The sequence below is a fragment of the Sebastes fasciatus genome, chromosome 9 (genome assembly GCF_043250625.1).
Source record: "Sebastes fasciatus isolate fSebFas1 chromosome 9, fSebFas1.pri, whole genome shotgun sequence".
Classification (NCBI taxonomy): domain Eukaryota; kingdom Metazoa; phylum Chordata; class Actinopteri; order Perciformes; family Sebastidae; genus Sebastes; species Sebastes fasciatus.
The window spans coordinates 33,081,020-33,094,807 of record NC_133803.1 but is presented as its reverse complement, the minus strand read 5'-3'; the positions used below and the strand labels follow the sequence as shown (position 1 = coordinate 33,094,807).

At 38.8% G+C, this 13,788-nt stretch overlaps 1 protein-coding gene across 2 annotated transcripts; it reads right to left on the bottom strand.

Moving 5' to 3' along the window:
- Positions 1-278: 278 nt before the first annotated feature.
- LOC141774575 (dual specificity protein phosphatase 19-like) lies at positions 279-13,337 on the bottom strand. Of its 2 annotated transcripts, none has more exons than XM_074647344.1 (5): positions 13,007-13,337; positions 12,531-12,785; positions 6,949-6,995; positions 4,679-4,831; positions 279-857 (listed from the first exon to the last, which is right to left on the bottom strand). In XM_074647344.1, the coding sequence occupies exons 2-5, from the start codon at positions 12,757-12,759 to the stop codon at positions 675-677; spliced, it is 612 nt and encodes a 203-aa protein (XP_074503445.1). In that variant the 5' UTR covers positions 12,760-12,785; positions 13,007-13,337; the 3' UTR covers positions 279-674. The 2 variants fall into 2 exon arrangements, with proteins under 2 accessions (XP_074503445.1, XP_074503444.1); XM_074647343.1 differs by having other exon boundaries at positions 13,044-13,329.
- Between the last annotated feature and the right edge of the window lie 451 nt (positions 13,338-13,788).

Sequence of the window (13,788 nt, the reverse complement as noted above, 5' to 3'; positions counted from 1 at the left end):
TTTATATCCATTCAGTGAAGATGAGGCTATGATACCTCTGTGTGCTGAGAGTCTGCAGCGTTAGGAGCTCGTCCCAGCGGTATTTGTTGATTAGCATGTGAGCCAACTGGATTCTCCCTCATTATCTAACAAGCTAATTACAAGCTAATTATTTCAAGGGAGCGAGGTTAGCGCATCAACTTTGCAAAGTTGTGAAATTGATAGAGACAATGCAGCAGTGAGGGTAATCATTATAATTGATATCAGCTCGTGTAGCTGAGAAAGAAATCACGTTGAACCTCAGGAACGAGTGGTACGTCTTTAATTAGAACACAATCTATACTGCAAAGAAAACAGCAGCCTCTAAAATGAACACATCTAATAGAAATCAGGTTATTTTCTTACTGTAGAATGAAAGGCAGACACAGTTCTTCACTTACTAGCTGTATTTTTAGACACTCAACACATGTATACATACTGGGCATGAACATACATGTGGCACATAACCAAGTTTGACCTTATGTTGAATTTCTTTTTTTTTAGCAAAATACATTATCACATTATTTCTGTGTTGTATGTCTTTCAAAAAACAAAACATTGTTTAGCTAGACATTAACAAAAATATATCTTACTGGTGAAATTTGATGTGACATTATAATCTTTACAAAAACAGAAAAACAACAGTGAATGCAGTTTTAAGGTTTGTAGGTCTGTAGTTGCTGGTAGAAGCCGGCATTGGGGCGAGTTGAGGGCCTCGCCAGCTTCACCTGGCTGTACGCATCATCAAACGACAGCCCCTCCCTCAACATCAGGTAGCCAATGACGATGGAGGAAGAGCGAGATACGCCCGCGTTACAGTGGACCAGCACCACGCCGTCCTATAGACAGAGAACAGAGAGGGAGGAGGGTTAATATAAAAGATATAAAATTACAACCTCCACATGTTCAAGTGGTCACATTAGGAAAAATACATATCTCTACATTAGTGCAAAAACCTAGATGGCGACGACCAAAAACCAAGACGGCGATGGACAAAAAACAAGATGGCGATGGACAAAAACCAAGATGGCGATGGACAAAACCAAGATGGCGATGGACAAAACCAAGATGGCGATGGACAAAAACCAAGATGGCGATGGACAAAACCAAGATGGCGAAAACCAAGATGGCGATGGACAAAACCAAGATGGCGATGGACAAAAACCAAGATGGCGATGGACAAAACCAAGATGGCGATGGACAAAAACCAAGATGGCGATGGACAAAACCAAGATGGCGATGGACAAAACCAAGATGGCGATGGACAAAACCAAGATGGCGATGGACAAAAACCAAGATGGCGATGGACAAAACCAAGATGGCGATGGCCAAAAACCAAGATGGCGATGGCCAAAAACCAAGATGGCGATGGACAAAACCAAGATGGCGATGGACAAAAACCAAGATGGCGATGGACAAAACCAAGATGGCGATGGACAAAACCAAGATGGCGATGGACAAAACCAAGATGGCGATGGACAAAAACCAAGATGGCGATGGACAAAACCAAGATGGCGATGGACAAAACCAAGATGGCGATGGACAAAACCAAGATGGCGATGGACAAAAACCAAGATGGCGATGGACAAAACCAAGATGGCGATGGACAAAAACCAAGATGGCGATGGACAAAACCAAGATGTTGACGGCCAAAAACCAATGTGGCGATGGACAAAACCAAGATGGCGATGGACAAAACCAAGATGTTGACGGCCAAAAACCAAGATGGGGATGGACAGAAACCAAGATGGGGATGGACAGAAACCAAGATGGGGACGGCCAAAAACCAAGATGGTGACGGCCAAAAACCAAGATGGAGACTGCCAAAAACCAAGATGGTGACGGCCAAAAACCAAGATGGAGACTGCCAAAATGCAGAACTCAAGGCTTCAAAACGGCAGTCCACAGTGACTAAGGTCCACTTTTTTATATATTTAATATCCACTCTGGATGTCGTATAGAGCACCTTTAAAAAATAAACAACATCCACCTCTGTTTGATTGGGGTTGTTTCAGAACATCAGCACAAAATGATCTTGTTTTTGTAATTTAAAATGCTAAACGTGTTCTAATGAATGCGTGCACTGATCACCATGTTGACCTGACATCAGATAGATCGAGAAAATCTCAGCTTGAAGAGTCATTTCACTGCATCTGTCCTCGTGAAACTGTAATTTCTGACTTTCCAACACCTCTGAAAGCAGCGTTAGACAGAGACGGAATAAATCTGCGTCTGTGGTTTGAGTGCCAAACATTTGCGATATGATTAATATTAATGTAGATGTAATTATTTTACTGCCTAGAGTGCCTGACTGGAAATGATTATTTTTTTTAAATTCCAGCCACATCTGTAGACAATGGGTGCAGGCCCACAGCTCCCAACTGAGGCTCAGCATATTGACACATTCGTCTCTTTTATTCAACCTCCCATATCATAATAATAATAATAATAATAATAAAGTCTCCTTTCAGAACAGAAACTGTAGGCACGTTTTTGATTTTACATATCAATTAATACCCACCGAGGGATTTAAATTAGCTTCGGCTGCACTCACGCGGTTGCTGTAATTGACATGTTATCACTGTTATCTGTGCTTTCATTTCAAAGTATGAGCCAATCAGGCCGCTCCTCTGGGTGGAATACAATCAAATGAAGCACATACAGAGAGAATGACATCAGTCTTTAATAAGTTTCCATCAATCACGACGCTTTTCTCTGCTCCTTTATATTATTTGTGCCGTTGTCTGCAGTCACTATAGCCACATTTCAGCTCTCGTTTTTTTCCTCCTTTTGTGTAAAAAAGAAAACTTTTCTGCAAACTGAAAATTGCCTGAGCGAGATAATCCATCACAGCAAACACGGAGACTTAATTTGGTTTTGTCAGAGTTTCTTGTTTTGCTGTTATTTCATTGCGCTCGAGTTGAGTGTTTTCATATCAGCGCTCACATCACATTATGTTCTGCTTACGGTCAATCTCCTGACACACAGGAAATAATGCTCTGCCTGGAAATAATCCCTTAAAAAGTCTGACACACAGCACACAGAAATGATTTGAGTGTAAACTTTCTACATGAAATGACCCCAGCGTGGTCTTTTAATAGGTATTCTGACCACCCGCCTCTCTCTTTGTGCTGAGTTACAGATAAACCGACTGCTGCAGATGTATGTAAATGCGTCGCAGTGAGGAAGCGGAATAGCTGTGTGTGCACACTGACATGTTAAATTAGCCGGCGGATATAAAAGAGGACGTTGTTAGGCTACGTGAGCCTCCTGTGAGAAGGTAGATACAGAAATGTTTAAAGAGATTTAATGCATTTTTTATCTGGTAAAACCACGAAAACTCGGTGTGTCTGCGTGTGTCAGTGATAAAAGGGTTAGGGTTTACTCAGCTATTTCAATTTCATGTTACTTTATACTTCTACTCCACTAGATTTCAGGAGATTTTACTCCACTACATTTATCTGTTGGCTGTATTTACGAGATACTTGTAGATACTTTGTTTCCATTTTCAAATGGAAACGCCCGAAAAGCAGTGACGTAGGTTTCCACAGTAAGCAGATCAATAAGGTTATGAATAATGTGAGTCAACGTTAGCTGTGCTAAGTTTGGAAATAACTGAAAGAGTAGTTTGGATTTTTCAAAGTGGAGTTGTATGTATACTCCTGTCTTCTGAGAGGTAAAATTACTGTTTCTGTGAATGGAGTCTGGTGGCTTTGAAGAGAGCGTTATATAACGGCTTCAGTTCCCCGTCCTGTGAGAAGGTAGATACAGAAATGTTTAAAGAGATTTAATTTATTTTTTATCTGGTAAAACCACGAAAACTCTGTGTCTGCATCTGTCAGTGCTAAAAGATGACTCAGTATGTTTACTTTACTCGGTTATTTCAATTTCACGTTCCTTTATACAGTATTTCTACTCCACTAGATGTCAGGAGGAGATGTACTTTTTACTCCACTATATTTATCGGTTGGCTGTATTTATTAGATACTTGGCAGATTAGAAGGCAGGTCCATCTGCTTTTTTTAAAATTGTTTTAAATAGAAACGCCCAAAAAGCAGTGACGTAGGTTATCACAGTAAGCTAATCATTAAGGTTATGAATAATGTGAACACTAGCACTAGCTGAGTCAACGTTAGCTAAGTTTGGAAATAACTGAAAGGGTTAGTTTTGATTTTTGAAGTGAGAGAGAAAGAGAGGTAAAATTACTGTTTCTGTGAATGGAGTCTGGTGGCTTTGAAGACAGCGATATAACGGCGTTAGTTCCCCGTCAGAAAGGGCTGTCTGACGGCGGGATAAAGCGGTGAAAATATTCTAAATATAGCGTACACTTCAACTGATATTGTTTGTTTTTTAAGATGGTTAAAATACGTTTTTCTGCTGCTCCCGTCCACAGCCGCTTCACCTCGACTGAAATAAATTGTTCGACATTCTGGGAAATACGATTATTTTCTTTCTTGTAGAGACAGTCAGATAGGGGGAAACTGCTAGCCTAAAATCTGCCCCTTTAAAACGTGTAAAAATGACAATTCATAGTCGAAATATTTCAGGTAAAAATTTAAAATCCAAGACTGTACAAGACTGTAAAGGTGTATTTTACATCAAAATGTTGCTACTTCATTTAAGTTTAAATGCTCAATTGGATGATTACATGCTGTATTACCTGTTCTCGTGTCTGATCTATGAAGGAGCTGCATTCCCCGAGATACGAGGTGATGTCAGTGTCTGGGAGGTCCAGGATCTGCAGAGTCTTATAAAGCAGCTGATCTGGGAACAGGTTAGTGACTCCGTAGGCCACGTTCAGCACATGAGACACCTGACAGGAAGAGAGAGAGAGAGAGAGAGAGAGACAGAGAGAGAGAGAGAGAGAGACAGGACACTCCTTCAGCAAATGACCCCCCCGAGCATTGACTTGTTTTAAAGGCTGTTTTGGCTTTGGCAAGAGAGGAAGAGAGATATTCTGTCAGCCATATTGATGACATGACACAACCTGAATGTGACTGAGTGAGAGGGCAGAGAGACGGAGCTGGAGGACGGCTGATGGAAGAGGAAGAGGTGGGAGGCGGGAGGGAAGACAGATGGCTCCAATTCATTTTGCAGTATCTGTCTACTCTCACTTAAATTTAGCTTACCTCTGAGGGCTAAACTCTCTCCTCCTCTACATCTGCTCCCAGCATCCAACATGCTTTTACACAAGTTAAAGGAGGGATGTGGTGATACTAAACTATATGTTTCTAATTGTCAAAAAGTCCCATAAAGAATGTTTTCTAGTCACACGTATCACTGTGTGTGAATCTAAAGCCTGAGATATCTTCTTCCTCTGTGCCATAGAGCTCCATTGTTGTTCAAAAACTGTTAAAAACACATGAACTGGGTGACATGTTCCTTCATCACCATGAACAAGCACTCACTGTGGTTTATTCTGACTCAATCACACATACACTGTCCTGCTGCATCAAATGTGTATTAATCTGCAGCAGAAAATAGTCCCCAACGAATGCACTATTTACTAATGTTTGAGTAATATTTGCTTAATAATTACAGAGCCCTTTAAAATATATCTATATATTTTTTTTGTATATATATATTTAATATAATGTTTGAGTAATATTAAATATATATATATATTATTATTATTAATAAATTAAAATATGTACAAATAAATAAAATTATATATTTGAAAAACATGTTATATATATATATTATAGCAGAAAATAGTCCCCAACGAATGCACTATTTTTCCTATTTCCTATGTTTGAGTAACGATTAAAACAAGTTATATTAAATAAAATCATATTTTTTTAAAAACAATTTGTAATTGTAATATATATATTCAATATTTGTTTTCAAAGCAGAAAATAGACCCCAAAAAATGCACTATATATTAATGTTTGAGTAACATTTGCTAAAATAAATAGAAAATAAAAATACTATATATATATATATATATATATATATATATATACATACATAGGGCTGTCAAAGAACAATATTTGTCATTGTTTTGTGTTGTTAATTGATTTCCGATAATAAATATATACATACATAAAACGGAATAAAACGGGAAAACAAATCATAGAAACAACATAATAAATACTTAAATATATGCATGTTTTGTGAAACCTGGACACCTTCACCGTGTTTCTGATCATCCTCGGCCTCGGCCATGTTCGCAGGTGCGTTCTCAAATCGAGTTATGTCGCAATTAGTCAGCGAAGCAACAAAAATACCATGATTGATGATGTACTTTTGGGGTCCACCTGCTGAAATAAACTTCTGTAATGCAGATGGTACAGACACTTTTTTTGTTGCTCTTTTCACTCGAAACTAAAGGTTTGATCGAGAAGTTAAATCCAGCCAAGTCAGCCGGATAAGATCAAACCAAGAAGACTTATTCTCCCTGACTTAAATAGATTTCCTCACAAACTACACAATGTTAAGATCTTTTTATTGAGATACCAGAGAATGTTTATTAAATGTTCTTCTGGTAAAGAACAGCTCCTTTTATATAAAATGATCCTTGGAGCCCACTGTCATGTCTGAGCTTTATTAGCTGTGTGGGAAGCCCTGGTTGGTTTGGTTATTAGGCAGTCAATGTTTCATCCCAGAAACAGGAAGTGAAGGCATCTGTAATCTCTCCAATTCATCATCCTGAGACTGCACAGGCAGCAATATGCTGGTGGCCGGGAGCAGCCACTGCAGAGAGGAGTATAGTCACATCTCTGAGACTTACTGTAATCATTTACTCCCTCTGCTGAGCACAACTGTCACTGCACGGCGAGTCACGAGCTCCTCCGGCTATCGGCTGGTTGCTTGCCGAAGGAGCCGCAGGACGCCTGCACACCTACACGGCGTCCTCTAATCTCATGTCACTACAATCACAGCCAGGCAAGGGCATGCCTTCGCTGTATTGATCCCCCCCCCAGTACTGACCTTATATCTCTGCAGGGTGTCAATGTCGTGGGCTGCATCCTGAGAGGCTGAAACAGGCAAACAACTGGATGAGGATACAGACCGGAGGGCATGCCTCTGCTTACCAAAACATATCTATTTAATAAATAAAACGCTTCCTGCAGGCTCGCTATAATTGCTCTGTTAGAAAATGATCAAATGCTGCTTTTCCCTCCTCGTTCACATGAATATTTATTTTTACACGAGAGACTAAATGTACCACTTAATTCAGCTGTACAGTTTTACAGTGTTATAATGATGATGATGATGTTAAAACAGTAAACATTGATTCATCTTTGAGTCATTTATTAAACAGAAGTGCCAAACATCCGCTGGTTCCAGCTTCTAAAATGTGAGCAGTTGCTATCATTCTTTATTTTCTTTTATCATTTTAAGTTCAATATATTTGTGTTTTATACACAATTAATCCAGGGCTGGCCCCTCTTAGTCGATTAGTCGACTAATCGGCTGTTTCGGACTTTGATGACTAAGATCTTTTTGAGTCGATTCGTCATTTTCAATGCTTTTTCATGCTGAATGACTAATTTCCAAGAAACTTATGAGCACATCTCTCTGTTGATTAAATCAACTAATCAATTAATCAACAAAATGGTTACTTGACTGGTCAAGGACAGCCCTCAACTAATCGCTTAATCACAAATACAATAAAAGGCTTAGCTGATAATGAAAATATTCCTTACTCCTGTTAATATAAACCAGGCAACTGTGGTGGGATGTAACTAAATACATTTACTCAAGTACCGTACTTAAGTACACTTTCGTCATACTGGTACTTGAGTATTTCCAGTTTATGCTACTTTATACTTCTACTCTACTACATCTCAGAGGGAAATATTGTACTTTTTACTCCACTACATTTATTAATCTTTTAAGTCATTTATCAAACAAAAGCGTCAAACATCCGCTGGTTCAATCTCCAAAAATGTGAGGATTTGCAATTTCTTTCTTTTTTTTTAATCATTTTAATTTCATTTTAAATTCTTGAGTTATGGCCAAAATCGTGAAGATATATAATTCTAACATAGAAGAGAAATCAATGTAGAGGCAGAAGACGATTTTCAGGGTTTTGTCGAGCAAATAAAAGTATAGATTTATTTCTAAATATAGAATTTAAAGAAACTTTAATAACATTTGCTGCTCAATATGACAGAGATCTGTGCTCTGTGGTTCAGCAAATTAAATTTGGTCCCGTGTCACACTAAAAGTCCTGCATCTCTTCCCAGATGTGTCAGTTTAAATCTACGCTGATGAGGCATATGGGCCGGAGCTGGCTTATTTCCAAAGACACTCCATCCTCTGGATTTAGATTTACGTCTCAACACCATGCATTTGGCATTGTGTGAAAGTGGATTGGCGACTGCAAAGAGAGCAAATATTGCTGCTTTGAAGGCGAGTGAGCTGCTGCAGAGTCGCCACTCAGTAAATCTGGAGGAAGTCCTGCCATCATGTTTCCTGCCCATATGTCTCTTTCACATAATTATCCCGCTCCTGCTACTCATGAAGAGTGAAAGAGGCCGTCGCTCATTCTGTTTTAACTGTCTCCTTCAATGATTATCTGCCGTTTCTCAGTGGTTTGCTCTCGTTTTATATCCTCCATTAGTCTTTGACCTGCTTCCTCTGCCGCTGTTATCATAAAAAAAAAACGCCTTTGCTCACTCTTTTCATGAAAATCATAAACTTCCTTTTCTGCAGCTGTAGATAATATTATTTCAGCAGCTTTTAAGCCTATAAGCACTACTATACAAATCATATGCCTGTCTTTGTATTTCTGTCGCTGTAAGCCATTTCACTGTTTGTTTCCGCTGACTGATATCTTCCCTCTGTGTTTTCTGTCTGAATGTTTTCCTACTAAGTGATATAGGGGCTGATATCTTTGCAGCCTTTGCTTTCTGCTGAGTTTTACACCGCTGAATATGACAGCTCTGTATTTATGTGTTGCTTTCTTTGTACTCGTTGTTTCCTGGCAGTGGAGGAAACTCGGATCCTTTACTTATATTTACTTATAAAGGACCAGTGTGTAGCATGTAAGGGGATCTATTGGCATAAATGGAATATGATAAAAATAAGTATATTTTCTTTAGTGTATAATCACCTGAAAATAAGCATTGTTGTGTTTCCGTTATCTTAGAATGAGCCGTTTATATCTACACAGGGAGCGGGTCCTCTCCACAGAGCCGGCCGCTATGTTCCTACAGTAGCTCAGAACGGACAAACCAAACACTGGCTCAAACACTGAAGTTTCAGTTGGTTGTAATGATAGATTGTATATACGAAGCGGACGTAGTCATCGTGGCGTCACCCGTTGGTTTGTGGACTGCGGTTTTGAAGCCGACACGAGAGTGACACGAGAGGGTGGAGCTTATGCTGCTTTCAAATGAAACTCGTGAGCTTGTGTTTACAACATGGGAAGTCGTGTAGACGATATGCTTGGCATTCAAGCGGTGAAGTCGTGAGAACACCGCTGCTAAGCAACAGCAATATCAAAGTTACTGTCGGCGTCTGGAAGCCACAGAGGCTAACAGTTTATTAAGCTAGCAAGCGGGTATCATAATGCAGGAAATGCAAAGACATAATGACAGAAGAAACTAGAGATTGAGACCATAAACTCATGTTTACAATGTTTACTGAGGTAATAAATCAAGAGAGAAGTAGGCTCATTTTCTCATAGACTTCTATACAATCAGACTTCTTTTAGCAACCAGAGGAGTCGCCCCCTGCTGACTGTTAGAAAGAATGCAGGTTTAAGACACTTCAGCATTGGCTTCACTTTTCAGACCCGGCGGTTGCCCACTGGTTGCAATCTGCAACCTAACAAAACTAACCAAAGTCTAACAATTTAGCAAGCTAGCAAATGGGTAACATAATGCAGGAGATGCAAAGGCATAATGACAGAGGAGAAAGACGAGGCTGTTGGAAATATCAACATTTTCCTCAGACATATTATAAAATTTAAATTGGTTGCAATTTGCAACCACATCGCTAGATGCCGCCAAATCCTACATACTGCACCTTTAAAGTAAAAGTTAAGTTGTCACAAAGCTTTCTTAGCGAGAGTTAGATGATACATGTTTGAGAGGGGTATCAATATTCTCATCTAACTCTATATGCTTTATTAGTAATCATGAATGATGATGTAAACTTGTACTGCAAGTCCATCCGGACGGGTCGTATTTATAGGCACGGCGAGGTAGTAATCATCATTGGTATTTACCAACGGATGTCAGTATAATTATAAATATTAGAGACACTGAACTCGTAGTGCTAAAGAGAGCTGAGGGTGCACAAAGTACCCAGAGAGGAAATCACCTCCAGTCTCAGCGGTCATACGTATATAGCCTACATAATGTGACAACTGTGACAAGAGCATCGCAGACAAAAAAAACAAAAGGGCCGCCTGCCAAGTGGAATGAAATCTCCATTGTCTCACTGTCGGAGAATCACAATGACAAAGAGACGTTTTAATATCGGAGAAAACCTGTCAAACGTTTAACAAGGTGCTTTACTGCTGAACCTTTCACAGACCTGATCCTGGGAGGTGTCATAACAGGGAAATGACCATTTTAATGCTGTTAGCAGTGACCCGCTGTACAGAGAAGAGTCACCGCTATTGAACCTAACAGATGTAATATCTTATTGATCCCTGCTGACTCGTTGAGTTTCTCCTGTCGTGAGGTCAAAGCTAAAGGCGTGTAGCTACAGAAGTGAACAGCACCTCGGAGCTGTGAGGGGATTCAATGTCAGGCTCAAGGACACCTCAGCAGGACGGACACACGCTGACATGTGGAGGTGTCGACCTGCGTCCTCCAGCTGAAGTGGAGGTCACCGGGCTCCCTAACGTCAAAATGAATATCATTGATTTATCTGTTATTAGGATTTTATCTATTTATTATTAGTGGACTCGAATACTGAACACTATTAAACTAGTGGCAGGACTAGTAACAGCTGTTGTAGTAGTAGAAGTAGTAGTAGTAGTAGTAGTAGTAGAAGTAGTAGTAGTAGTAGTAGTGGAGGAGGCAGCAGATACTTTTTTAATAATAATAATACAATTATTATTATTATTATTATTATTATTATTATTATCAATAATTTATTAATAATAAATAAAATAAAATTATAATAAACTACTAAACTAAACTACTATTTTTAAATAAAATGAGTAAATAATTGTTGTAATAATAATAAAGAAATGTAAATTAATAAAAATTAATTAATTAATAAAATATATTCACACACCAGATTCACAACACCTACTTATGTGGTGGTGGGTGTTAATAATAGCAGTAGTAGTGGTGGTAGTAGTAGTAGTAGTAGTAGTAGTAGTAGTAGTAGTAGTAGTAGTAGTACTGGTGGTAACGAGTGGGGTTTTTTGGGGGTTTTTTAATCATGCGTTTTATTGTTTCCTTAAGAAAAATGACTACAACAACCTAAACCAAAGTAAATAAAATAAGAATAATAAAATAAGAATAAATTAAAAATAAAATAAAAATAAAATAAAATAAATATATTTTATTAATATTAATAATATTAATAATAATAATAATAATAATAATAATAATAATAATGAGATAAAAAAAGATTTTAGTTGAAGTTTTTTGTGTACTTGTGTAGTTTTTTCAAAAAGCACTTTTGGACTTGTATTTCCTCTTCCATAATATTCAGGAGTACATTATTCAAGTACTCTGTCTCTACCTCTAGTAGTAGTACAAATGGTGGTAGTCTGAACAGTTAGTAGTTGTGATAGTGACCCTTGTGGTATTTGTGGTATAGGGGTATAGTGGTAGCAACAGAGGAACTAGTAATAATATTTGTAGTAGTACTACTAATAGTAGCAGTAGTAGTAGTTTTAGTTGAAACAGCAGTTGTAGAGGTAACAGCAGTAGTAGTAAGAGCAGGTTGATTTGAGGTAGTAGTAGCAGTTGTTGTAATAATGGTAATGGTTGTAACAGTGGTAATATGATCGTAGTAAAAATAGTAGTAATAGCAGTAGGATACTAGTAAGAGTAGATGCAGTAGCAGTAGTAGTAATACTTGCAGTAAGTACTGTAAGTGCAGTAGGTGGCAGTAGCAGATAGTAACAATAATGGTAAAAGTATACGGGTTAAGTGTCGAGCAGGGAGTCTACCCTTGGTAAATAAAGGTTAAAACAATAGTAGACTAGTACTCATAGTAGTAGTACTGCTAGTAGTAATAGTAGTAGTTGTAGCAGTAGTATTGGTTGTCGTTTTTGTCCAGTCATGTAAGCCCATGTGGGCTGGGCACCAGATGTAGTAAACCAAAATAGTAGAAGTAGTAGTAGTAGTATTAGTATTAGTATTAGTATTAGTAGTAGTAGTAGTAGTAGTAGTAGTAGTAGTGGGATAGAAGTAGTAGTAGTAGTAGTAGTAGTGGGCTAGAAGTAGTAGTAGTAGTAGTAGTAGTAGTAGTAGTGGGATAGAAGTAGTAGTAGTAGTAGTAGTAGTGGGATAGAAGTAGTAGTAGTAGTAGTAGTAGTAGTAGTGGGATAGAAGTAGTAGTAGTAGTAGTAGTAGTAGTAGAAGTATTACCTAGCAGTAGGAAGGGTCTAACGACACCAACTTGCAGGTCCAGACTTTTATCTTCTATAAATCCACATCTTCCTCCTCCCTTCTCCAGCTCCTCAACCTGCTCCTCTTCCTCTCCTCCATCATTCCTCCTCTCCAGCAGCTTCCGGCCCGTCACCGTGGTAACCAGCGTGCACTGTTTCCTCAGATTGGTTCTGGAGAATCCCTGGATCTCCTTAGACAGTGAATGCATCACAGCAGCAGCAACAGGGTGCACAGCTGGAACAGACCAGAGACTGTTAGAGGAAGATCAGCTGTGTGTTTACACATTAATGTAGAGGTAAATAAGCTCACCAAAAGTGTATAAACTAAACATTTTGGGTGCATTTTTACTCTCAACAGCTAACACATGCACAAAATGTGAAATATTGAATTTTAAAGTGTGCATTCAGGTGTATAACATCTGTAGATAATGTCTGATTCTGAACAAAATCACAGACCTTCATCATGTTTAGTTGCCCTGCTTCGTGCACCCACCTGGTCTAAATGTATTGACTCCTACCAAGATCCTGCGAAGACTCAGATCATCGTTGCTTCACATGCAACATTATAACAGCTACAGTATTTAATATAAGATTAAAAAAACAAAAAAACAGTGTGACAAACACAGCTACTGTAGCAGCAGGCTGCAGCAGCAGTAGTGAAGCTTCAACACACAACTGACAGCCGGAAGCTGCGTCATCCGTGTGATGCGTTCATGTGCTCATAGTAAAATAGTTAATGATACGAGTTCACTAGGAACTGTGCTCAGGGTGTGGCTCATAATGCTGTTAAGTTTTGTGCTAGTTTGCAGAAAGAAAAAAAATAATAATTTTAAAAAATCTGTAGAGCTAATTTTACTCATTTTCTCAAATGATAATAATAATAACAAGGAGAAGAAAAAGCAGAAATAAAACAAAAACATATAATAAATTAAAATTAATAATAATAACAAGAAGAAGAAATCCCTCCAGGATCCTTGCGAGAGTGAAGAGCTGGTCTGTTGTACCAAGGCCAGGACGGAATCTGCATTGTTCCTCTTCGATCCGAGGTTCTACTATCGGCCGAACCCTCCTTTCCAGCACCTTGGAGTAGACTTTACCAGGGAGGCTGAGCAGTGTGATACCCCTGTAATTGGCACACACTCTCTGGTCCCCCTTTTTAAACAGGGGAACCACCACCCCGGTCTGCCACTCCTTAGGCACTGTCACCGACTTCCACGCAGTGTTGAAGAGACGTGTCA